Genomic DNA, 25,939 nt, shown 5'->3' with positions numbered 1-25,939 from the left:
TCTTGTACATTGATATCGTGGTATATTTTTGAGGCTGACCATGAAATTGCAGGTTTTGGAAAGTCAGGCAATCAGATCGGTTGGGTACATTATCTAGAGACCTGGCGGTGGAGGCGGAGGGGGTGGCGGTAATCCGCCTGCTCCGTTGCCTGAAGGTCCTTCCTCGTAAACTGAAAATATAGAAAAGAGAACCTTCAAATGGTTGTTTGTCTTGAATAACAGTAGATTAAAAACAAGTGAATGTTTTAATATATTTCAACTAGTACTTTGGTACAAATACAATTTTTTAACAGTCACACTCTCAAATGTTTCACTAATACGATGGCGCTCAGCTGTATGGTGGCTGACGTAAACCACCAGTTTTCTAGTGCCTGCCATAAACCACCAGTTCTCTGGTACCTGCCATAAGCCATCAGTTTTCTGGTGCCTGGCGCAAACAACTGATCACGAAAAGGCCACGAACAACTATGTTCAAAACTTATGCTGGCTTCCTCACCGGTCGTATGTGGGAAAGTCTTCCAGCAACCGGCGGAGGGCCTTGGTACAGTGTACATCTCCAATCAAATAAATAAATTGTTCGAAACCGGCGCACGTCTTTCTTAGGTCTATATCAGTTGCAGCTACTGCATGGTCATACCGTATTTAATTTCTTCATCTTGGTAAAACGATCTAAGGATAGACTTTCTCCCTTAAACTGTTGTGGTTTTCGAAATAAATATGTAGATGACAATATGCAAAGCCATTGGTTTTGGAAATTTTTGAAAAGTACTCATACTAAAACTCTAAACGGCTCAAATCGGACTCACATCTTGCAGGTCGGTGAATTCCCACTTGTAGGACACACACTTCGCCATTGGGTCCCGGAATGACAACAGCTGTTTCTGAGAAACTTCGACAGTAGGACTCCTTATCATGGACATGCGCAGGAAACTCCATCACACAGAACTCTTTACCGACTTTCTGCCAGGTGTTTGATGGACAATGTAGACCTGTGAAGAATACAGGAGAACGTCGATAAGCCAAGTCTGAAAGAAGATGCTCTGAAAAACAATCTGTTAATTTTAACAGAAAGTCTGTTGTCTTTGTGATGCTGGAATGTATTCGCTTGTTGAAACAGATTTTTTCCCTTCAACATAGCACACGTATTCTATTAATTCAAAGACAGAAAGAAGATGCTCTGAAAAACAATCTGTTAATTTTAACAGAAAGTCTCTTTACTGTGTGATGCTGGAATGTATATGCTTGTTGCAGCAGATTATTCTGTCAAAAATAGCACACGCATTCTTTTCATTGAAAAGAAATATTGTGTTAGTCTAACGAGATGGTAAGTTGAATATAACAGAGTACTATGTTATAATAACGGAATACATTCTAGCATCACGTAAACATCAGACTTTCTATTAAAATTAACGAATTATCTTTATTAGTGTTTTTTCATAAGGCAGCAGAAAAATAACACATGCCCGATTGACCTGATTTGGTTCAAAGTAGTTTAATTATTTTAATAGGCCGTCATTTTCAAACAAGTTCATACACAATGCGAAAATCAGAACGTGTGTTTCATGCCCGAATTGATTGATAGCTAAAACTTTAACATTGCTGGGTTTGGTAGATTCTCGCTTAGCGCTTGGTATAAAGGAAGAAATTGGTCATGTGCTGATCGACAAAGTGTCTGTATTACGTGACTGAGTGGGTCGTCATGTCTGGTGTCTTCAGCATGACGTTCCATTGAGGCAGCGGTATAAGTATATCGGCACTGGGTCAGACCTGTTGCAAAAGGACACCATTGTGATGTGGCCGAAATGTTTGAACCAGAATCAAGTAGACTGACAAACCAATGTCCTTCTCAGCATCTCTTGTCTGCTTCAATTTTTGAATAGTATAACTTGCATATGTTTAAAACAAATTCAACAGTGTATATATGTTTATTTTAATTATTGGGTTATTATTTCGCCTACACGACGATATCGTTAGGTAAAAAAAGGACAGGGGTAAGAGGTAACATTCGCACATAAATTGAAAGGTACTTGACAAAGCGCCTGACCTACAGATGCAAGCTAACCAACATCGGTCTGGTTTACGGCAAGTTATTTTGATAGCACATGTATCCGTTATATGCCAATTGTGGCTGATAATAGTAGGTTTAAATTGCTAAGCGCCTTAGGCGTGTTGACGTGCATTTATTTAATGATTTATTTCAATGTTGTTCAAATGTATCCCATGCTGGCGGAAGACCACGGCCACACGGATATCGTTAACCATTTATGATCACCAAGTAAAGCCTAGCAAACTGTGAGATATTACGAATCTACTTGCTGTCCAAGGAAAGGTTTGAACCCACAGCTCTTGAATTCTAATGATTGAAAAGCAATATAGACCATGGCCTGCTCCTGTCTGTGAATTAAATGGATGAATGCGATTTCTATGTCTTATACATTTATTAGTTTTATGTGTTTATTTCTTGCCGTAATCAAGAATATAATACTTATTTGATGACGGCCAGCACTATGGTGGATGAAAACCGGGTAAAGTCCGGGGAAGCTTACGACCATCCCCACGTTGCTGACAGACATTCCCACGTATGGCCGGAGAGGAAGCCAGTATAAGGTGGACTTCATCTCACAGCGGCCGTATTGGGAAGAGACTCCTGTGTCAATGCGCCGCGCTATGGTGCTAATCATCTCGGCAACGGTATCCCCTTTATTCGGTATTATTAATTCATTATTCAAGAAGTTGTTATTCACGAGAAATGTTTGACCGTTTAAAGGAAAGGAATAACGAGTGTTCTGTTTTTAAAAAAAATATCGTTATCTTAAAGCCATGCACGAAAACTTGACAGAAAAATTCTCAACATACCTGTTTCGTCCAGCCCAATCACCAAGGAACTCCCCACCAGGAGAAGGACTACGCCAAGACAGGCGGTCACGGTTGCCATCTTTACCAGTGTTGGTGTTTCTCATGTATACGCCTTATAAATGGGCGATATAAATAGGCAACTAACATGTAGGCCTCAATCTGAATAGATATTAACTGATATCATCTACCAATATAGCTGGCCTATGTGGTAATAGTGGACCAATCAATTTTGGCGAGATATTGGACTCTTGAAGACTGATTTAATACTGATACAGAGTATACTAACTTTAGCATATGTTTAAGCACATGCTGTAGCTGAACCAAACCGTGTTGTTCGGGAGTTACACCATTCAAAAACATCTGTCCGGAAATCAAAGAGTCTTCATCTGGCTTGAGGATTCACCTGTACAGAAATAAGACAAAATTGTATTTTTCTTTTGGTTTGGTTTATCTTTGCAGACATCTGTGAAATTCTTGTCAACTTTTAAATATTCCCGCTGGTATGCTTGAACCACGTAAAAATGATAAGATTAGCTGTCTGTCTACTTCTCCATTTCCATTACTCACGAAAGAGATGAGCAAAGATGGACATTGCGTGCAATGACTCAGAAGCCTCTCACCAATGCAGTCGCTTCCTCGGAGAAAGAGTCTGTCACAAACCTGTGGATGGTCATGAGCTTCCCCAGACGATGCCCTGTTTCCTCCCACCATAATGCTTGCCTTTGTCGTAAAAGTGAAATATTTTTGAGAACTGCCTACATCAATCAATTAAAATACAATTCAAATACACGTATATATTACTGTTAACAGTGTGTCTTCTCATAGTATGAATTTTGTTTTACCTGTTGAGCGAAGGGGGAATTTTTTTTTTTTTTGCAACAACAGTCTGGGATCTTGAAGAGTTCTCCAAATGCAGTTTCGACATGAAAATATATACATCAGAAAATAAGTAATAAGTGTAAATTGTACACAAATGTGAATCATATCCAATACAACAGGTTTCTACTCAAGTGGTGCAGACAGAAAGGGAAAGAATTCTTTACTCTAAGTAAAGCGATCCTGTAGATGCAGTGGAAACACCAAAAAAGCTTGCGCACGTGAAGACATGAACGGACGGACGGATAAGCCAAACGGTAATACGCGTGCAACGAGCGGTTGGAGATCGCACTATAGCTCAATCTCGTTCCATTTAACACATTCTACCGGGGATACAATAAATCGTTCCAACTATAAATGTGTTGAAGATTCAAACAAAGCCCATATAAAGACAAACTAATTCTTATGTTAATATCCAGCTGCTTCAGTCGCGCTGATAAAGTGTATGTCAAGTCAAAAATAATGTGTCTCGAACGAAAGGTAACAGACAACTGTCTTTAGGAAAATAATTCTTTTTACATTGTTCCTTACCACGGAATTCCTCAAGATCCCATAAAATGGGTTTTTCAGACTACATTTTCCATATTTGGTATTTCACATTTACTTCAGTGTTTGAAAATCATATAAAACTGTGAAACTAAGATATAGTTCATCAGACATAATTTAACAGAAAATATTATATTTCAAGTGTTCCTTAGACATTTCAGTTCCAAACCGGATTCATGAGGCAATATAGAATATTCATGTTGCCTATGTGTAGCTTTTATACAGGCATGTGCATGTGCTAAATACATGCGTATATATACTTGATGGAAGATGGATGCGTATATATACTTGATGGAAAAATAGATGCGTATATATACTTGATGGACGATGGATGCGTATACATTGGTAAAACACCAATCAGACAAATAAGTGAGCAAATAAATAAAGCTCTCAGTGTATACGTTAACGCCGTCGATGTACGTGTTACCGTTCAAAATCGTTAATTTACATTATTATTTTTTCAAGCTTAATAATCATTTTAACTGTAAATAGTATAAACAGAGCTGTCAACCCACCTGTAACAAGGCCGTCTCCTTTTCCACATTAAGGTGTACTACAGTTGTGTTTCACCAGAATCTTATCAACAAAAACTTTCTCCTAGGCCACCTGACGCCATGTTTACGTAGAAAACATCGCCGGGTATATAATTTAACGTCGGCTTTTAAATATTTTAATATACTATGTGTATTTGAACAGATGTATGTTAAAGGCAAAAAAAAAACCCTAGTAAAATAAAGTGTTTTTCAGATGAAAGACAATAAAACACTTTCCACGAAAATAGTTTGATTCATATATGTTTGTGTAATTTTTCTAACCGACCTAAAATGCATTTAAAACATAGGATTGCATGGTCTGTTTTATCCAAGAGTCACAGTAATATTTTAGACTTGAAATAGTTCGTTTCAAGGCCACAATATTGATTGGTGTACTTTCTCACACTACATATACTACATGCTGGTGTGTTCTTTGCCTTTTCGTGGCCGCATTATTGCAGTCTATGTTTGGCTGCATTGGTAGCTGGTATCGTAATATAGAACGTCACGGTTTTCAAAAGACGGACTGAAGTTGATGCTTTTTCTGGTTACATGTTATTTCTACGATGTATTTATTTGATTGGTGTTTTATGCCGTAATCAAGAACATTTTATTTATACGACGATGGCCAGCATTATGGTGGTTCTACCCTGTATATTTTTCCTGTAAATTGCATACAAAAATCCGGAAAAAACCGGAAGCCATTACAGTTGTGAAGCTAAACATAAATGGCAGTAAGGATGTATTTGTGATGTTGCTGTCTGCGGAAAATATCTTACTTATTGTCATAAACATGTAGCCTGTAGCGTATGTGGTCTCACTTTCAGTACAGAAAAATTCCACTTTGAAAAGATCAGAGCGTGTTGCGGTCTAAAGACAGCCAATTGACTACTATAACATTTACTAAATATATATAGTTTAAACTGAAGTAAGACCTTACATAGGAAAAAGAGAACGTTAGGTTTCTTGTTGCAATTACCGGTTTCCTGTCACCATAATGCTGGACTACGTCGTATACTATTGCCTATTGGCTTCTCCTGCAACTAGAGACGTAAGTCCAGCTTATGCTGGCTTACTCTCCGGCCGTACGTGGGCAGATCTGTCATCAACCTGCGGATGGTCGTGAATACGGCGTAAAACACCAATCAAATAAATAAATAAATAACAGCTCTAGAACCTCACTACTGTGTATCGCTGAATCATAGTGCTCTTTGGTGTACAGTGCATCAACCATACGTATTTCAAACATGAAACTTAAAACTGTACAGAGAGATAGGGCACTGATATGACCAGAATACTGTAGAAAACAACGTTCAACTCCACGGAAGGAAATAAACAAAACAAAACAATAAAGCATGAGGGATGGGATCATTTATTAGCTGACTAATAAAACCTGGCAACAATCTGACAGTGAACATATAATCAGGTGAATAAATATGAGAGTCCGTGCCAAGTTACAATAAACAGCCATTGTAAAATGACAAGCATCCACTGCCAGGTAACAACAAGGTACCAAGAGATTACCGGTCGCCTGATTGAGCAGTTTGTAAAACTGCATGATGTTCACGTCATGTGATACATTCAAATATTGACCTCTAAACCAACAAGAAGTAGAATGATTGACACTGTCATACACAGATATTATCCTCTACTATAGTGTTATGATCTTGCCTTTAAATCAACAAGAAAGATTACAAAATGATTATACTGTCACAAATATAACTGTTTATCGTATGCTTAAGGCTTACACAGCTGTGACTTAATAGAAGTCATATGTTATGCTGTTGTAAATGATTGTGGTGGTAAAAAAAGACACTGTGGGCAGTGCACAGCTTTACCACAGAGGTCTTTGATACACAAATTGCGAACCACATTTGGCAATCCAATTACTATTGTAGGCAAATAGCTGAGCAAGATGTTGAGCTATGAGGACTTCCTTGGTCTTTATTGCAATATGCAAATTGCTACCGATGATTGGTTGTGTGTGTACTATGGATGGCCACTGCAACCCTAGGATTGGTCAAAAACTTTAACCAAACTGGACACCACCAAAGCATCTGATCCCTCTCTCACAATACCGCTCCTTACTTTGTAAGGCGAGCTAAAAAAAAAATCACTACCCAGAAACATTCATATTCAAATATTCAGTTACACATGGCAACATCATGTTGTGTAATCTCTTTATATCAGCTGTTTCCATCTGCTATGGCTGTACATTGCACTTTGGTAAAACGTCACTGAGGAGCTGTCTTCCCTCACGTGTGGCGCGAGTTCTCACATGCTCTCCATGTCACTATTACGTCAGAGAAGCAGTGTCTGCAGCCTTGGCGCTGCTTTTCCGTCGATGGTAGCGTGTGTTTTGGCAGATGGCTTTAGCGGCCACCTTCCTTCCAACCCGCGAGGACAAGTCACAGCCGTTAAGAACATGCTGATCAGAAAAGGCTTCGGGCATCATCTTCATCAAGTGACTCATCTGCAAAAGGATTCAAGAATGAACGAATGAATGAATGCTTGAGGTTCAACGTCGTGCTCAGTAATGTTTAAGTCATTTGACAACGAGTCATTAGGTGTGCATACATATACTCTGTCTTCTTGTGGCAGGGCCATGCCGACAAAGTGCTGGCCCTACTCAAGTATAATTCTGAAGACACCAGACACCCCACCCAGTCACATTATACTGTCACATTATACTGTCAGCGGGACAACCACTCCTATATCCCTGTTCTAAACCCTCAGTGCTCAGCTTCAAGCGAGGAAGCAACAAGTACAATTTTTACAGTCTTTGGCCCTCATTTGATCCCATCATTTGCCCTCACTTCAACGCGGATGCCATTAAGCCACCGAAGCAGTCAAAAGGATTCAAGAACTGAACACAATTTATATCTGTAACTTGGGCATGCCAGTGTAACGTGAGCACACACCTGTAATGTGAGCATACCAATGTAATGTGAACATACCAATGTAATGTGAGCACACCAATGTAATGTTAGCACACCAATGTAATGTTAGCACACCAATGTAATGTGAGCATACCACAGTAACGGGACCATACCACTGTAACTTGACCTAAACTCTGTAATGTCACCTAACCACTGTAACGTGATTTCACCACTGTAACATCAGCACACCACTGTAACTGACCTCACCAATGTAATATTAGCACACCGCAGTAGCGGGACCACACCACTGTAACGTGACCCATCACTGTAATGTAAGCACACCACTGTAACCTGACCCACCACTCTAATATGAGCTGAACCCTCAAACAGGCACAACGCCACTATGTTAGTGGAACAACACTTTTTCACACAAATGCGTCGTTCAAACCAAACAGGGTAGGGAAATGCGCCATCCCCAACTTAGTTTGTGCTGTGTACATGTACATGTGTGTAGTGGTTTTGGTTAACAGACGGAGTTCTAGCTAACAGATGGAGTTCTAGTTAATAGATGGGGTTCTAGCTAACAGATGGGGTTTAGCTAACAGATGGAGTTCTAGTTAATAGATAGACTTCTAGCTTACAGATGGGGATCTAGTAAACAGATGGCATTCTAGCTAAAAAATGGGGTTCTAGCTAACAGATGGAGTTCTAGTTAATAGATGAGGTTTCTAGCCAACAGATGGGGTTATAGCTAACACATGGGGTTCTAGCTAACAGATGGAGTTCTAGTTAATAGATAGACTTTTAGCTTACAGATGGGTTCTAGTAAACAGATGGAGTTCTAGTTTAACAGATGGCGTTCTAGCTAAAAAATGGGGTTCTAGCTAACAGATGGAGTTCTAGTTAATAGATGAGGTTTCTAGCTAACAGATGGGGTTCTAGCTAACACATGGGGTTCTAGCTAACAGATGGGGTTCCAGCTAACACATGGGGTTCTAGCTAACAGATGGAGTTCCCAGCCCACTCCTCTGATTTGCCAGCTGCTCGGGATAGTAACAGGGATAGTTGTAGGGACAGTTGCAGGGACAGCACTAATATCTGCCCTTAATTTATTTTTTTCCTTTACACAGGTACCCTTGATAAACTCTTATTATTACTGTAATATACCAGCTTATTACTATTTACTTACCATCTGAGGAGGCATAAACTGTAAAATATAGCGAGCAAACTTTGGTCCACATCGAATGGCCTCATCGATGAAGGCTACAGTAAAACTTGTCCTGGGGCCAACCTGACTGTCCTTGGACACAGCATTCAACATCCGGAAGAGATTCACTAAAACAGATGAGATTTAGTTACCGTTACAAAGCAATTTTTACTATAATGAAACTTCATTTATTCTGAACAATTTCTCAAGGCCTTCATCTACTTATTTCACTTACTGCAGAATTTATTCAATTCTTGGAAAGAGGGGCGCTCACACAGAACTTGAAGCATTGAAATTTGCAAAGCACGTTTGTCTCACAATTCTTCTTCAATGAGCGTTAGTATCCAGTGTATTGATCAGTAAATCCCGTATCAGACAAAATACACGTACTGCGCTTTTTGTTAGACATCAACAGTCACGTGAGGGAGGTGTACACGTAAATACCCATATCCTGCAGCCGATACTATTCATGTAGCTGTTCCTAGGTTACCTACCTTTGTTCAGTTGTGAAAACAATGACGATGCTGAATTAATTTGCCTGTACATTGGTCTTCTGCATTAATAAGAGGGTTACTGACACCATGTACTTCGGTAATCTGTCACTCAGTAACCCGCGTATTCAAACCAATAATATTCTCGCACCCTAACACTGATTTGAAATCACAAAAGATTATGCCTTGTAATTCATACATAAACAAGGCATGGATGATGAAACAATCCCATTGTATTATAATTCTTGTGCCTTACATGTACTTGAGCACAGCTCAATACATGCAGTACTTTTGAGATATCGCCCTAGGCAATAATGTGAACACAAAGTATAAACATCATTGGGTACACCGAGTGACCATCCTTTTCAGAATTTTAAAAATATTTTCAGAACACCTACAAGAGAATGACTTCAGATTTAATGGTTGTTCACTTTAACATTGCCCTATTTGTTATTTGAGGCCTAACCCTTTTAGCTCTTCCTGTACATGTCGTGAAATGTGATTTATTGTAAATCGCACAATACTTCACGTATTACAGCAGAATGTCCGGCCATATGTGGGAAGATCTGCCAGCAACATGTGGATGGTCGTGGGGTCCCCCCACCATAATGCTGGCCGCCTTCGTATAAGTGAAATATTCTTGAGTACGGCGTAAAACACCAAATCAAACAAATAAATAAATAAATACAGCAGAATGATAAGTTGATGAAAAATGCCTTGAGACTGTAGGTGATTTACGGTAGGTACAAGTTCTACAGTTTAATCTTAACTGACTTAGTCATTCTCCCCTGGACCTCCACCACACATTCCACCAACAACGCTCCATGTGTTAAACGTTCGTGTACATGCACAATGTCGTCTAGTATTATGCAGCCTTCCTACGCGTCAATCATTTCAAATTTTCACGTTTTTTTTCAAGGCTTTTTTTGGCTTAACTCTCAGTCTTTCACTGTACACAGCAAGAAATGAAGTATTTTCAACTATGTTGGGGAAACAAATTTCCCCAAAAAGGTGTTGTTCGCCAGGTTTTTTCTCAAAAGTGTCTTAGCTATATGACAATGTTGGGTATTTATGTCAGACGGAACTTTTTCCTACGTTGGATTCTCAAATCGTGTCGTAAATCTCTCCATTGGGCGTAACTTCTACGACCTATCAGCTACCTAGTTTTGGAGAAGAGCTGGAACTCAATTAAAAAAAATGGTAAAAAATGTATACGCACTAATGTATAGACAACAACAACAGCGTAAGATTTTACAAAAGGCGATTATGTGCTCGAATTCTTCAATGGTTTTGCCTTGCAAAATTTGTGACCTGTCGAGGACGTAAATTCATTTTGACAAATTGTGACACTGTAAATTTTTTGAATTAAGACGAGCCTAAACCTACGACCAAACAGAGTCCCTGTTGAGAAACAACCCTCACATTGCATTTGCACTATCAATTTTAAGGGTCTTCCATATCCTACAAGCAAAACAAAAAAAAAAACAAATGATTTGGAGGACCTGGGAAAGTTACTTCTACACTGTAGGCCTCTCAATGTTGTCAAGGACTCAAGTGATCCCTGATTATGGAGCCAAATACTCACCTAAAGCTTTATTTAAGGGGTCCCTGGTATCGTATGTGGGCGACATCTCCCCATCTTCCTTCGGTGTTATCAGATCTGAAAATGAGGAGGGAAGTTTAGAATGAAGAAAAACACAATTTTGGAAAATAACATTAGAAGAAAATCAGATTTGAAAATGAGGAATGAAGAAAAACACAATTTTGGAAAATAACATTAGAAGAAAATCAGATTTGAAAATGAGGAATGAAGAAAAACACAATTTTGGAAAATAACATTAGAAGAAAATCAGATTTGAAAATGAGGAATGAAGAAAAACACAATTTTGGAAAATAACATTAGAAGAAAATCAGATTTGAAAATGAGGAATGGAGTTTAGAATGAAGAAAGACACAATTTTGGAAAATAACATTAGAAGAAAATCAGATTTGAAAATGAGGAATGGAGTTTAGAATGAAGAAAAACACAATTTTGGGAAATAACATTAGAAGAAAATCAGATTTGAAAATGAGGAATGGAGTTTAGAATGAAGAAAAACACAATTTTGGAAATAACAGAAGAAAATCAGATCTGAAAATGAGGAATGGAGTTTAGAATGAAGAAAAACACAATTTTGGAAAATAACAAGAAAATCAGATCTGAAAATGAGGAATGGAGTTTAGAATGAAGAAAAACACAATTTTGGAAATAACAGAAGAAAATCAGATCTGAAAATGAGGAATGGAGTTTAGAATGAAGAAAAACACAATTTTGGAAAATAACATTAGAAGAAAATCAGATCTGAAAATGAGGAATGGAGTTTAGAATGAAGAAAAACACAATTTTGGAAAATAACATTAGAAGAAAATCAGATCTGGAAATGAGGAATGGAGTGTAGAATGGAGAAAAACACAATTTTGGAAAATAACATTAGAAGAAAATCAGATCTGAACATGAGGAATGGAGTTTAGAATGAAGAAAAACACAATTTTGGAAATAACAGAAGAAAATCAGATCTGGAAATGAGGAATGGAGTGTAGAATGAAGAAAAACACAATTTTGGAAAATAACATTAGAAGAAAATCAGATCTGAACATGAGGAATGGAGTTTAGAATGAAGAAAAACACAATTTTGGAAATAACAGAAGAAAATCAGATCTGAAAATGAGGAATGGAGTTTAGAATGAAGAAAAACACAATTTTGGAAAATAACATTAGAAGAAAATCAGATCTGAAAATGAGGAATGGAGTTTAGAATGAAGAAAGACACAATTTTGGAAAATAACATTAGAAGAAAATCAGATCTGGAAATGAGGAATGGAGTGTAGAATGAAGAAAAACACAATTTTGGAAAATAACATTAGAAGAAAATCAGATCTGAACATGAGGAATGGAGTTTAGAATGAAGAAAAACACAATTTTGGAAATAACAGAAGAAAATCAGATCTGAAAATGAGGAATGGAGTTTAGAATGAAGAAAAACACAATTTTGGAAAATAACATTAGAAGAAAATCAGATCTGAACATGAGGAATGGAGTTTAGAATGAAGAAAAACACAATTTTGGACAATAACATTAGAAGAAAATCAGATCTGGAAATGAGGAATGGAGTGTAGAATGAAGAAAAACACAATTTTGGAAAATAACATTAGAAGAAAACGTTCTGAAAGTATTGCTGCCAAACACATAGCTACCTATCAGCTCCCCTGTCACATGCAGTCGTATACATGTAATGATTTATTTCCTTTAACTGGTGTTTTACGGCAGACTCAATAATATGACAGTGGCCAGCATTATGGTGGACTGGAAACCAGGCAAAGCATATAGGAAACCAAAGGCCATCCGCACGTTGCTGACAAACCTTCCCACATATGACCGAAGAGGAAGCCAGAATGAGCTGGATTTGAACTTGATAAAATCCAATAAGCAAAACTTCCTAAGTCAATGAACAAAATCTTGTACCTGTCTTGAGGTTTTATCACAGAACTCTGGACACATGTGCAAAGTTTCAATTGAACATTTCACATGGTAAAAGGCAAAAGTGCGAAAAACTTAGGGTGTGTCAGAGAGACAAGGATTAAAGCAGACTGACAGAAGAGGTGAACATCGACAGTTACCTTAGTTACCACCAATAGAGGGCTTATGAGCTCTTATAAAGAGACAGAGAGATTTAAACCCCTGACATTGGCAAGTTACTGATGCACTTTTTTGCAAGAGATGTACAGATATGCACATCATATTGGTGAAAACGTACAAGCTGCAACATTGTTACAATGTTTAAAGAAGACTGTTCTTGGTTTTCAAAGAATGCGAGACTGCTCAAGACGCCACACAGACATCATTTTTCTGTTATCGAGTCCCCACAAACAGTGAGGGCAAGGAAAAATCTACGAATTCCCTATCCAAGTCCAGTTTTGGGCCCGCATCTCCTGTTCTCGAGCAACTGACAGACAACCACCTTTAACCACTAGACTGTGGCCTTCTCCCTTGGGGTTTATCATGAGGCAGCTCACCTAGATTATATCCGTCCAGGTGGAAAGTGATCTCCGCGGGATCCTGGATCCGTCTTTGTTTACTTGGTCTACTCTCACTTTCTTCCAAGTCCTATCAATCAGATCAAATACAAATCCTGAAATGGACACTTAAGATATGAGTAGATCCAGAAATTTATGTGTAAATGTATATTGCCACAAAACATTCCCTAAAAGTATGATAACAGCAAAATATAGGTTGTGTGGCCATTTTTTTTCTTATTTATCCATTGTTTTAAGTTAGAAATAGTTCATCTTAAATGTCTTGCACGGCCTAGTTGGCTCAAATTTTGCTGTGTCTACCAAAGCTTTGTCAGGGGGTTTGTCAGACACCTGCTGGAGGTCTGTGGTTTATACCAAGCACTCCAGTTTTCACCGGTCGTATCCATCAAGAATATGTACATGTTAGTGAAAAAGTCTTCAGCACGTCAGCTAAGACCAATCAAGCAATTATCTATTAAATGCCTTACCTCTAGATCAACATCTTTTCGGGATCGCTTCCTGCCACGACGCGCATATCCCACACAATCTAAGCAAAGAAAGAAGAAAATCACCAGTCCAATTCAGACTAAATGCAAATGATGCATAAGATAAAACAAAATATCACAATGGTGAATGCATTATGCTAACTGGCATATGTGTACAGAGTATGTTGGCAGTGTGAACAAAAGCTATATTTTTGCCTATGTGACCTATCTTTGCTGTGTGAACGAAAGTTATATTTTTGCCTATGTGACCCATCTTGGCAGTGTGAACAAAAGTTATATTTTTGCCTATGTGACCTATCTTTGCCGTGTGAACAAAAGTTATATTTTTGCCTATGTGACCTATCTCTGCAGTGTGAACAAAAGTTGTATGTTTGCTTATGTGACCTATCTTGGCAGTGTGAACAAAAGTTATATTTGTGCCTATGTGACCTATCTCTGCAGTGTGAACAAAAGTTGTATGTTTGCTTATGGGACCTATCTTGGCAGTGTGAACAAAAGTTATATTTTGCCTATGTGACCTATCTTGGCATTGTGCACACTGCATGTGTTTTTACCTTTATGACATATCTTGCAGTGTGCAAACTACATGTGTTTTTACCTTTAAGGACTTATCCTGGCAATGTACACAGTACGTGTGTTCTTGCGTTTCTTGCCTTTATGACCTACCTTAGCAGTGTGCACACTCCATGTGTTCTTGCCTTTATGACTTGTCTTGGCAGTGTGCACACTACATGTGCTTTTACCTTTATGACCTATCTTAGCAGTATGCACACTCTGTGTGTTCTTGCCTTTATGACCTATCTTGGCAGCATGCACACTCTGTGTGTTCTTGCCTTTATGACCTATCTTGGCAGTATGCACACTCTGTGTGTTCTTGCCTTTATGACCTATCTTGGCAGCATGCAAACTACAGGTGACTTCACCCTTAAGACCATGTGTGCACACAAGTACACACACACACACAGAGGTTTTTACCTTTATGAGCCGTCTTAGCAGTGTAAGCCGAGCTAATACACATGACACAGAGCTTAGCGAGCGTGTAGCCCCGTGGGTCAATCAGCAGGTGGATCCTGTGGGAGGACTGGAGGAGTGTGGGCAGTGTGTGGAGCAGCAGACTGAGGGTCAGGGGCTCCAAGTCTATGTGGAATGCTGAGAACGCCATGCTGAGGGCTCTCGTCAGGTCTATTGGCTGTTTACCCTCAAGCATGTGCTGAAAACAATCAACACATCCAATGTGTATTTTTATCATTTTTTGGGGAAAGAACGATTAGGCGACAACCATTTTATTTCCTGTTTTAACGGGAGAACCACCGCTCAAAAAATTCAAAAACTGAATAAAAATAAAACTCAAATTCCACCTTTTTATTTATTTCCAGATTTCCCACAAATTACATGCTTTACAAGATTTTATTTTTATTTTTTTATTTTATTTTTTATTTCAACAGGCTAGGCTCTTGATCTAAAATTTCAACCTTGCCTACATATAAGATTTAATACAGTTTTAATTTGATTTTGAGAGATCTAATGGTTTCAAAAAGGGGTTTTGAGACTTGGAAATGTAGATTTCAGCACCAAACATAATATTTCATGACCTTCGTTTACATGTATCTCTAAACATGTACGCTTTGAGGCAAATGAATGAATGAATGAATAATTTCATGCCGCATCAGCATTACATATAATAGTCATGTCTGACATTCATATACCATTCGTCGTACGTAAAGGGCATTCCAAGTCGATAATCGCAAGATCCATTTCCAAAACAATGTTTAACACTAACTCCCAAAGACAAAGGTATGTAAGAAAATATACAAATAGGAAATAAAGCCTGTAACACTCAAGAGAGAAGCGGTCATCAGTTTTCAATGATGCCGGGCAGACTGTGGATAATCCAGGCAGGAATTCCATATCAAAGTTCAAATTCGTAGTCCATGAATGAGTTCCAGGTCAAATAACAATTAAACAAGGTATCTCAGTCATGCTTTGATTGCAACTGTTCATGAAGGCATCATGCAGATGTAATGACCATGTTTTTCAGCCATAACATGGCAAAAACTTTATGGAGCAAATTCTTAGGCCCAACATAGTATTGCCTTGCTATAAAGAAAATCATATTTTCTATTTCTGAGTTCATTTTCATGTATCCTTTAACTTTATTTTTTGCATAGCACTACAGTATTTCTCTCTCCCTCTGATGAAGCTTACATGTACATGTCCTTCATTTTTTCTGCTTCCTTTCCTTTCAGGTTGGAGGTGCAAATCATATGAAATATAGCTTGTGCTATTATCATGTGACTACTATCATGACTTTTATCATGAGCTTACATGCATGTAGCAACTTGTATTCAACAAATCACACCATATCAACCAAAAGTCCTGTATTTCACCTTAAGCTTATTGCATTTTTCATCGAGTTTGTAGGTTTTTTTTAAGATTACTTTAAAACTTTAGTGTCAGAATTAAAAGTATTATTTTCTTAAAGGCCTTTGTGTGTATTTTTCCATACCAGCATCATAATACAGTATTTTACTGGATACTAACTCTGACAAGCTGGTCGCACAGCCAGTCAGAGCCACAGAGGTTGAGGATCTGCTCCAGGGTGTGCAGAGAAGTGAGATCTAACCATCCCTGACTGAACACTGTCCTGAGGCAGCGAGCCAAGGCATCATTGGGCAGAGTCTTGGCTGGAATCAGGTGCTCCTGGGAGAGAGTCTGGGCTGCTGGTAGGATATCGCTTGTCATCTTCCTCAGTACAGAGACCATCAGGTGTGACCTGAAAAACAAAGAACTTTTTTTCAGTAAGTAGACACCACCAGGTGTGAACTGGCAAACAGAGAACATTGGTCAACACGTAGACACCATCAGGTGTGACCTGAAAAACAGAAAACATTAATCAACACGTAGACACCATGAGGTGTGACCTGGATTCGCGGATTTCGCGGAAATGTGCGAAAATAAGTACCACTGAATATAAAGCCCATGTAAGTAATTTATTAATGTAGCATGCGACACAGTTATAAATTCATTAACAAGCACAAATACTTTTTCAAAATATGTTAATTAGAAAGAAATAATTAGATGTATTCCGGCTTTCACAAATCCAGCTTAACTGATCGTCAGTTAATCTTGCTTTCTTTTAAGGAGGGTTAGCTCCGTCTAAGTATTGCCACAATGTGACGTTGTTGTTGTTGATTTATTGCTGCGGTTAGAGACATACAAATCAATAATTTGTACTGGGCACGTGTACGTGATACAATATACATACGATGAGAGAGGCTGTTTTTTTATCGACTGTACTTGCCTTCCTTTCAGATCACCTTTCCGATGCGCCCGATACAACGCTCGGGGGTTTCCGCACTTCAAACTTCTTTTCCATAATGACGATTTCTGAGAAATTTACTCAAATCTGTCATATTTTCACTAACTTGCTGATGCATGAGAATTAAACTGGGATTTATTTATATCACATTTTAATCCCTCATCGTCTCCCGGAGTGACACTAATATTTGCTTACACAGTGCGTAAGGGCTTCGTCTTATACAGATTAACAGTCTTCAAAAGATTAAAAGCTTAGAAGGATTAACTTCCTTTGTCTGATCAAGTTACTGTATTGTATAGAATTTTTGTCACATCTGACAGGTACAAACAAGTTTAAATGATAACATTGTTACTTGAATGCTTGAGCTGTTTTATTACTTGACGTTTCTATGCTGAAGTTTGATTTTCGTTTATCAGTTGTCCAAAAACTCGGTGAAGATCCGCGAAAGATATCTGACTAATAGCTGGTTACACATAACTGGTGAAAAGCTGACCTCTTGTCAATTTTACCTCAGTTAAGGTTTTATTTTAACTGTTCATATAAATGCTTAAATAGTAGTAAATTACACGCCACCTAGCATCATGGCTTAAGCCGAAGTCCACATAAAAAATGCAGCGATGTAAATTGCAATTTATTACATGTCACTGCAGTAGAATTACTCAAAATGTTGTGTTAGTAATCAACACATGTAACATACAATAACATAAAAACAATGCAAGCTGATGAGGCCTTGGGGATGCTTAGATGACCACGGCCTAATCCAGCCTCAGAAGGGCAGGGAGGTGGAACCAGAGGTGAAGGGCACCTCTTTGTTAGATATTTTGATTCTCATATATTTTAAGGGGGTTCAGTCCCCACAGGAGACCTCCACTACACGTGTACACCACAACACCTGCCCTTACTTAGTCCGAGTTGGCTCTGACATCAGGTTTGGCAAAATTTTGATTGGTCATTATACATACATATAGCATGTCCCCACATCAACGTCAGAGCGCGCTCCATTTAAAAATGCTGTGCAACCCCCTTGCAATTTTTAAGAGGCGTCAGAACCAAAAATTAGCCCTTATAAACTAATCTGCGGCCATAGAGCTTCAGTCAGAAATGTTTCTTATCTTTCTCTGTGTCAACCTATGGTACATATATGCACAACGGCCATTGTTTATTTTTGCCGTCACGCAGCCGCGAGAATCTTCAACTATTCTCAACTATGACCAGCCAGCCCTGCTTTGTTGTCTTCCACTGGTTATATTTATTTATTTTTTTTTTCTTGAAGCAAAGGGCACTGTAAGAGAACGGCAGCGTCCGATTAATGGACTCGGAGAAGGGCTGGATTACATGGATAACTGATGATTATAATGGTTGGCATGGAACCACATGCGCAGTAATGTTCGTTGAAGACCACTTCCACCAATTACATGCCCCCTGGCACAATGGCTTAAGCAGAATTAGGTAGAAAAAAAATGCTGCGATACTGATTGTAATTTAGCCTAGATTGCCAGTGGTTTAGAAACACTCAAAATAGGCTTTTCAAAGAAAAGTGAAAAAATTTTCAATGCGGAATTTTCTGTGAACTACAGCTATTATACATGTATGTCTTCAATGAAAAGGTACTATAAAATCAATAGTATGCTTTTAAGGAAAATGGGAAAAGATATGGCAAAAGAGTAAAATACATACATGGATTTATTATTTCTCAATAATGCCTATACTTTATGCATCTTTTCTGTAAATGGGTGGAAATATTCAGAAATGATGTCATCAATAAACCTACTGGGGACACAGAACCAGCTTATCGACCCCAATTTGGGCTCCCCAACTCCGACAAAACTGTCTTGGCAGCTATCACCGTTGACATCAACACAGCAGGCTGAATAAATTCCACCCTGACTACAGGGGCCTTGGGAAGACTGTAGTTTAAAGCCTTTTGCACGCCCCAAGAAGAAAACAGGGAACTATTTCATACATGTACGCAATATCATATATTCTGCACGAAGAAATAAAAAGCAAGCGTTGCATGTATCCTTTAAACTTCAGATAATTTATATCCTTACCTTTCATTGTAGTATTGGTTTGTGGGGTCTGGTTGAATGGTCTTAAGGAGCTGTTGTAACATGCTGAGGGGTTTGGCCCGTCCCTCCTCCCCCACAGTGTTGATGTAACTGCACAGCCAGGCAGACACAACAATGGGCAGGCAGCACATTCGGCTCTTCACATTGTCCAAGGTCACCTAAAAAAATAGCAGACATCTTTATTGATTTATTTGTTTGACTGATGTTTTATTTATTTGATTGTTGTTTTACGTCACACTCAAGAATATTTCACTTACACGATGCTAGCCAGCATTTATAGTGGGAGTAAACCAGACTGAACCTGGGGGAAACCCATGACCATCTGCAGGTTGCTGACAGGCCTTCTTGCAGGCGCCAGAGAGGAAGACAGCATGAGCTGGACTTGCACTCACAGTGATCGCATTGGTGAGATGCACCGTGCTTATGTGCTCACCCCTAGGGGCACGGAGACGCCCGTGGTCATCTCCATAATCACACATCCACAGAGTCATGCATATCTAAATCAACTACCTATTTGTACATGTGTTTCACACGTATAGGGACAATTTCAAAGTGAAACTTTTTTTTAATTTATCACTAGACAGGGGCTGAGTTTGTTTTGTCATGGCAGTAGTCTTTTCTTGGAAAGTATTCAGTTTTTGGCAGCCTTCGAGGCCGAAGGGGTTCACACACCAGCACAGTGCGATGACCCTGCAGCTTCCCACCAATGTGGTTGCCGTAAGTCCAGCCCATGCTGGCTTCCTCTCCTGCCGTACGTGGGAAGGTCTGCCAGCAACCTGTGGATGGTCATTGCTTTCCCCTGGGCACTGCCAGTGTCCTCACACCATAATGCTGGTCATCGTAGTATAAGTGAAATATTCTAAAGTACGGTGTAAAACACCAATCAAATAAATAAATAAATTGATGTTTAAAAGTACTCTCAAGGATATTTCCCAAAACATTTTAAACACCTTTCAAAATATTTCAAGTACTTTAATGAAGGATTTAAAAATCCAGTAAGAAACCTGTCTTATGATTCTGCAGTACTGTACCTTCACATTCTCAGCAGGAATAACTCCTTGTTCCCATGCAAACAAGACCTCCTGAACAGCAAACGGAGCATTCATGCACACTTCATTCCACTTCTGCAGGCTGCACAGAAAAGACAGAAAATTAAATATTAACACCTACATCTAATCAGTGAGAAAAAAAAACAAAAAAACTCAAGAAAATGGACATTACTACTTTAATATGAATATTATGAAATATTTTTTTCTTATATATTTGAAGTGGAAGAGACAATTTACGGGTACTGATGAAGATAAACAAACCTGTTTATTTAATGACACACATGTGCTTCCACTCATCTGCCTTTAAATTATTTTATTTACTTACTGTTTATTTTCCGCAATATTCAAGAATGTTTCACTTATACCATGGCCACCAGCACTATGGTGGGAGGCACAGCCCGGGGGAAACCCTTGACAATCTGCAGGTTGCTAGAAGGCCTTCCCACATATGCTAGAGAGGAAGCCAGAATGAAGTGGACCTGAACTCAGTCACTGCACCGATGAAAGCCTACTGGGTCACTGTGTCAGGTACACTAACCACCTCAGCCCCTAAGGCGCCCATACTGTTTTGTAGTTGACTGCATGTATGTATTCATTTATTTGATTGGTGTTTTACGCCATACTCAAGAGTATTTCACTTATACAACGGCGGCCAGCCCGGGGGGAAACCCACGACCATCCGCAGTTTGCTAGCAGGCCTTCCTACATAAGGGACTGCATGTAAGAAATGACGGTAAAACGTTGGCCTCGCACAAAGACCTCTGCATGTATTCTGGAACAATTTATAAACCTTTTTGTTATTAGTTTTTTAGAATATCCAGTAGTAACAGTCCTATATATACCAGTGCTATCAGAGATTAACAACATGGCTAACAAACTCTCATTATCTTTCTTCACCTCTTTAAAATGTAATGTCACTTCTTATGAGAATGTGTTCTTTTTTGGAACGGGTTAGGGGGAGGCGAAAAGCTTGTACATCACATTCATAATAATAGTTAACTGTGGACAACCTAAGGCCATATTTATCAAACATCTTTAATATGTCAAAATTTCAAACACAACTTCAATTAAAATGTTTTGCTACAGGAAGTTTAAAATTTGTACACAGATTCTTTTATACTGCATAACAATGTACGAACAGATTGAATTACTTTCTGTTCTCGATTTGTTTTTTTAATCCCTTGGAATTTATGTCTTTAGTCTTTAGTAATAAGTTGCTTGGCAGACACCGCTCAGGGGCTTGCCAATCAGTATTAATATGTTGTTCAAATTTAAATTTAAATTTAAAAGTCCTTTTCCATCACAATTAAATGTCATAATACTTGATATAAATATTGACTTGATTTGCCTGTACGCCCTACTCAACAATACTTCGCTTAATATACGTCAGCGGCCAGGTCGAAGGTGGTTATAGTGGAAGAAAACCGATCAGAAACCAGGGGAAACACACAGCTAGTTATGGATTAAGTTTATCAGAAACATTTAAAGGCTGCAGCTTTTCATCAGGAGGTTTGAAAGTGAGTGGTTGATGAATTAATCAATCAACCAACTGGGTTATATAGAGGCTGTGACTGACCTAGTCTTGATCTCCCCGCCCACGTACATCTGGCTCAGCAGACTGTCCAGCTTGAGGGAGTCGGTGGGACCGCTGTTGTCTATTGACTTGTACTTGCCCTCATCTGGCAGACAGCGCACCGCCCATTTCACGAAAAAAGACTCCATGCAGTCTGCGCTGCATGAGAGGATCTGCAAACAGAAAGTCTAATAACGTTTAGTATTTTGTGTCAAATTTAAAACACGGACAAGCGATGGTGGTAGGTCTAATTTTCGTTGAAGACTACATGGATTTGTCTTTCATCAATACAGCATGCACATTTGTAAGTCACATATGGGATAAGGTTGCCAATAACTTGTTCAAGGTCGATGGTTTACCCTCCAGTTTCCTCCACCCATGAAACCGAATGCCACTGTATAGATGTAAGTGCATTCCTTGTTAACAGGGGAGGGTGGGATTCAGAGGGAGGGGGTGGGTGGCGTTTTGTGAAATTTATGTGGAGGCAGCAGAAAATGTTCATCTAAAAAAGGCTACCAAAGAGCCTGCCTGTAGGTGAGACATAAATGCAAAACTGTAGTACATGTATCTCATGTGTGGTAGAGAGGAGCGAGTACCTCAGTGCCGTAGATCTGCGTAATGTGACAGAGCATGAGGAAGGAAATGTCAAACAGCAAGGAGCGATTCAGTGCTCCTTTTCCTGTCTCCCCAGAAGACTGCTTAGCAAACTCGTTCAACCTGAAAACAAAAGCACAGGTATAAACACATGCAATTCTCTATTCGTGCTACCTTACCTTCAACCTTTTTTTACATATGGGAGCCACTTTCAGTGCGAATGAAGCCCCTTTTTTTATCTGATTTTGGAGACAAATCTACGTTAGTTGGGTTCATCAATTTCTGGGTTTCACGAGAAGTATAAACGTAAGTTTCCGAGTCTACACAGAATAATTCCTTCAGAACAGGCTTGAATAACCACCTTGGTAGTTTGACAGAGAAGCCCTGCAGGTTGCCCGTGGCAGCCAGTGTTGACAGTATCAGCTTGACCATTAGGGTAGAGTACACAAATGTCTCACCTTACTAGTTTGACAGAGAAGCCCTGCAGGTTGCCCGTGGCAGCCGCTGCTGCCAGTATCAGCTCAAAGCTCTTCCCGCAAGACATGTGAGACAGGACCCCCAGCAAAGCATCCTGGTTTTTAGAGAAATCTGCATCTAATGTCTGGGCAAAACAAATATAAAACGAAGAACTGTCAGAGAAGAGGTAACACAGCTATTCAAATAAATACATGTAAATTAATTTCTTCACAACACGAGTACCATGGTTCAATTTTATCACAGGATATAGAAGTATTGACATTAAACAAAAAATTTAGCCTTTAAGTTTATCCTTAAATACACTGTACATGTAATACCCATACCTTCATGATACTTGTGACTGTGGGTTCATGTTACTGTAATAACCTTTCAGACCTTCATGATACTGGTGGCTGTGGGTTCGTGTTACTGTAGTAACCTCCCATACCTTCACAATACTAGTGACTGTGGGTTCCTGTTACTGTAATAACCTTCCAGCCCTTCATGATACTGGTGACTGTGGGTTCATGTCACTGTAATAACCTTTCAGACCTTCATGATACTGGTGGCTGTGGGTTCGTGTTACTGTAGTAACCTCCCATACCTTCACAATACTAGTGACTGTGGGTTCCTGTTACTGTAATAACCTTCCAGCCCTTCATCATACTGGTGACTGTGGGTTCATGTCACTGTAATAACCTTCCAGCCCTTCATCATACTGGTGACTGTGGGTTCGTGTTACTGTAGTAACCTCCCAAGCCTTCATGATACTGGTGGCTGTGGGTTCATGTTACTGTAGTAACCTTCCATACCTTCATCATACTGGTGACGGTGGGTTCGTGTTACTGTAGTAACCTCCCAAGCCTTCATAATACTGGTGGCTGTGGGTTCATGTTACTGTAATAACCTCCCATACCTTCATCATACTGGTGACTGTGGGTTCGTGTTACTGTAATAACCTTTCAGACCTCCATGATACTGGTGGCTGTGGGTTCATGTTACTGTAGTAACCTTTCAGACCTTCATGATACTGGGGGCTGTGGGTTCGTGTTAATGTAATAACCTCCCATACCTTCATGATACTGGTGACTGTGGGTTCATGTTACTGTAATAACCTCCCATACCTTCATCATACTGGGGACTGTGGGTTCATGTTACGGTAATAACCTCCCATACCTTCATGATACTGGTGACTGTGGGTTCATGTTACGGTAATAACCTCCCATACCTTCATCATACTGGTGACGGTGGGTTCGTGTTACTGTAGTAACCTTTCAGACCTTCATGATACTGGTGGCTGTGGGTTCGTGTTACTGTAGTAACCTCCCATACCTTCACAATACTAGTGACTGTGGGTTCCTGTTACTGTAATAACCTTCCAGCCCTTCATCATACTGGTGACTGTGGGTTCATGTCACTGTAATAACCTTCCAGCCCTTCATCATACTGGTGACTGTGGGTTCGTGTTACTGTAGTAACCTCCCAAGCCTTCATGATACTGGTGGCTGTGGGTTCATGTTACTGTAGTAACCTTCCATACCTTCATCATACTGGTGACGGTGGGTTCGTGTTACTGTAGTAACCTCCCAAGCCTTCATAATACTGGTGGCTGTGGGTTCGTGTTACTGTAGTAACCTTTCAGACCTCCATGATACTGGTGGCTGTGGGTTCATGTTACTGTAGTAACCTTTCAGACCTTCATGATACTGGGGGCTGTGGGTTCGTGTTAATGTAATAACCTCCCATACCTTCATGATACTGGTGACTGTGGGTTCATGTTACTGTAATAACCTCCCATACCTTCATCATACTGGGGACTGTGGGTTCATGTTACGGTAATAACCTCCCATACCTTCATGATACTGGTGACTGTGGGTTCATGTTACGGTAATAACCTCCCATACCTTCATCATACTGGTGACGGTGGGTTCGTGTTACTGTAGTAACCTCCCATACCTTCATCATACTGGTGACGGTGGGTTCGTGTTACTGTAGTAACCTCCCATACCTTCATGATACTGGTGACTGTGGGTTCATGTTAATGTAATAACCTCCCATACCTTCATGATACTGGTGGCTGTGGGTTCATGTTACTGTAGTAACCTCCCATACCTTCATCATACTGGTGACTGTGGGTTCGTGTTACTGTAATAACCTTCCAGCCTTTCATGATACTGGTGACTGTTAGTTCATGTTACTGTAATAACCTTTCAGACCTTCATGATACTGGGGGCTGTGGGTTCGTGTTAATGTAATAACCTCCCATACCTTCATGATACTGGTGACTGTGGGTTCATGTTACTGTAATAACCTTTCAGACCTTCATGATACTGGGGACTGTGGGTTCATGTTACGGTAATAACCTCCCATACCTTCATGATACTGGTGACTGTGGGTTCAGCTCTCAGGATTAGACTTGCGCTAGGCTGTTGTATTGGCGGCTCTACAGGGTGGGTCTTCTGACTCTCTGAAGTTCTGAGATATGAAAAATTGTTCCCATTAGATTCATGAGTTTATGGCTGCTCTGACACTGATCATATGCCTGAGCCGTATATAGCTTTCAAATTTGGGCACCCTTTAAAGGTAAAGACCTCTAAAAATCAAAATAGGCATCACTAAATAGACCACTTAAAACTATGCGTAAATATACTTTCATTTGGTTTTTTTTAGACCTTTGTGAAGAGAGTTAAAGGCGTTCAAACATATGAATTCTAAAGTCGGCTTTACGGACCATACTATCAGAGTTTAGAAACTCTGAAGTCACAGGAGGTTTTTCCAACTTTAATCATGACAATGAATGTTGGTATAACTCTTTTTACCGATAACGACATCTGAAATAATGGTTCTAAAAATCCCTTCCTTGTGGTGAACATCAGGAAAAAATGGTGATGTGAAGTCAGAGTTCCTAGATACCGTCTATATGGCACATAAA

The 25,939-nt window shown here is 39.4% G+C and overlaps 1 protein-coding gene across 2 annotated transcripts in view; it reads right to left on the bottom strand.

Moving 5' to 3' along the window:
- Positions 1–6,173: 6,173 nt before the first annotated feature.
- The window catches only part of LOC135477534 (mediator of RNA polymerase II transcription subunit 24-like), a 35,907-nt gene continuing 16,141 nt past the window's right edge, over positions 6,174–25,939 (bottom strand). The window contains exons 11-23 of one of the 2 annotated variants that reach the window (XM_064757674.1): positions 25,380–25,482; positions 23,010–23,152; positions 22,554–22,674; positions 21,961–22,145; positions 20,367–20,466; positions 19,318–19,493; positions 16,489–16,720; positions 14,923–15,157; positions 13,930–13,988; positions 13,442–13,532; positions 10,974–11,048; positions 8,880–9,025; positions 6,174–7,284 (exon numbers count right to left, since the gene is read on the bottom strand). In XM_064757674.1, the coding sequence (XP_064613744.1) occupies positions 7,108–7,284; positions 8,880–9,025; positions 10,974–11,048; positions 13,442–13,532; positions 13,930–13,988; positions 14,923–15,157; positions 16,489–16,720; positions 19,318–19,493; positions 20,367–20,466; positions 21,961–22,145; positions 22,554–22,674; positions 23,010–23,152; positions 25,380–25,482 (1,843 nt within the window). In that variant the 3' untranslated portion in view covers positions 6,174–7,107. The remainder of the gene's footprint in view (positions 7,285–8,879; positions 9,026–10,973; positions 11,049–13,441; positions 13,533–13,929; positions 13,989–14,922; positions 15,158–16,488; positions 16,721–19,317; positions 19,494–20,366; positions 20,467–21,960; positions 22,146–22,553; positions 22,675–23,009; positions 23,153–25,379; positions 25,483–25,939) is intronic. The other variant, XM_064757675.1, reaches the window with a different exon arrangement.

This window comes from Liolophura sinensis, chromosome 11 (assembly GCF_032854445.1).
Source record: "Liolophura sinensis isolate JHLJ2023 chromosome 11, CUHK_Ljap_v2, whole genome shotgun sequence".
NCBI classification, from domain to species: domain Eukaryota; kingdom Metazoa; phylum Mollusca; class Polyplacophora; order Chitonida; family Chitonidae; genus Liolophura; species Liolophura sinensis.
Note: the sequence above shows the minus strand (reverse complement) of the source record. Positions and strands in the feature narration are given on the sequence as shown.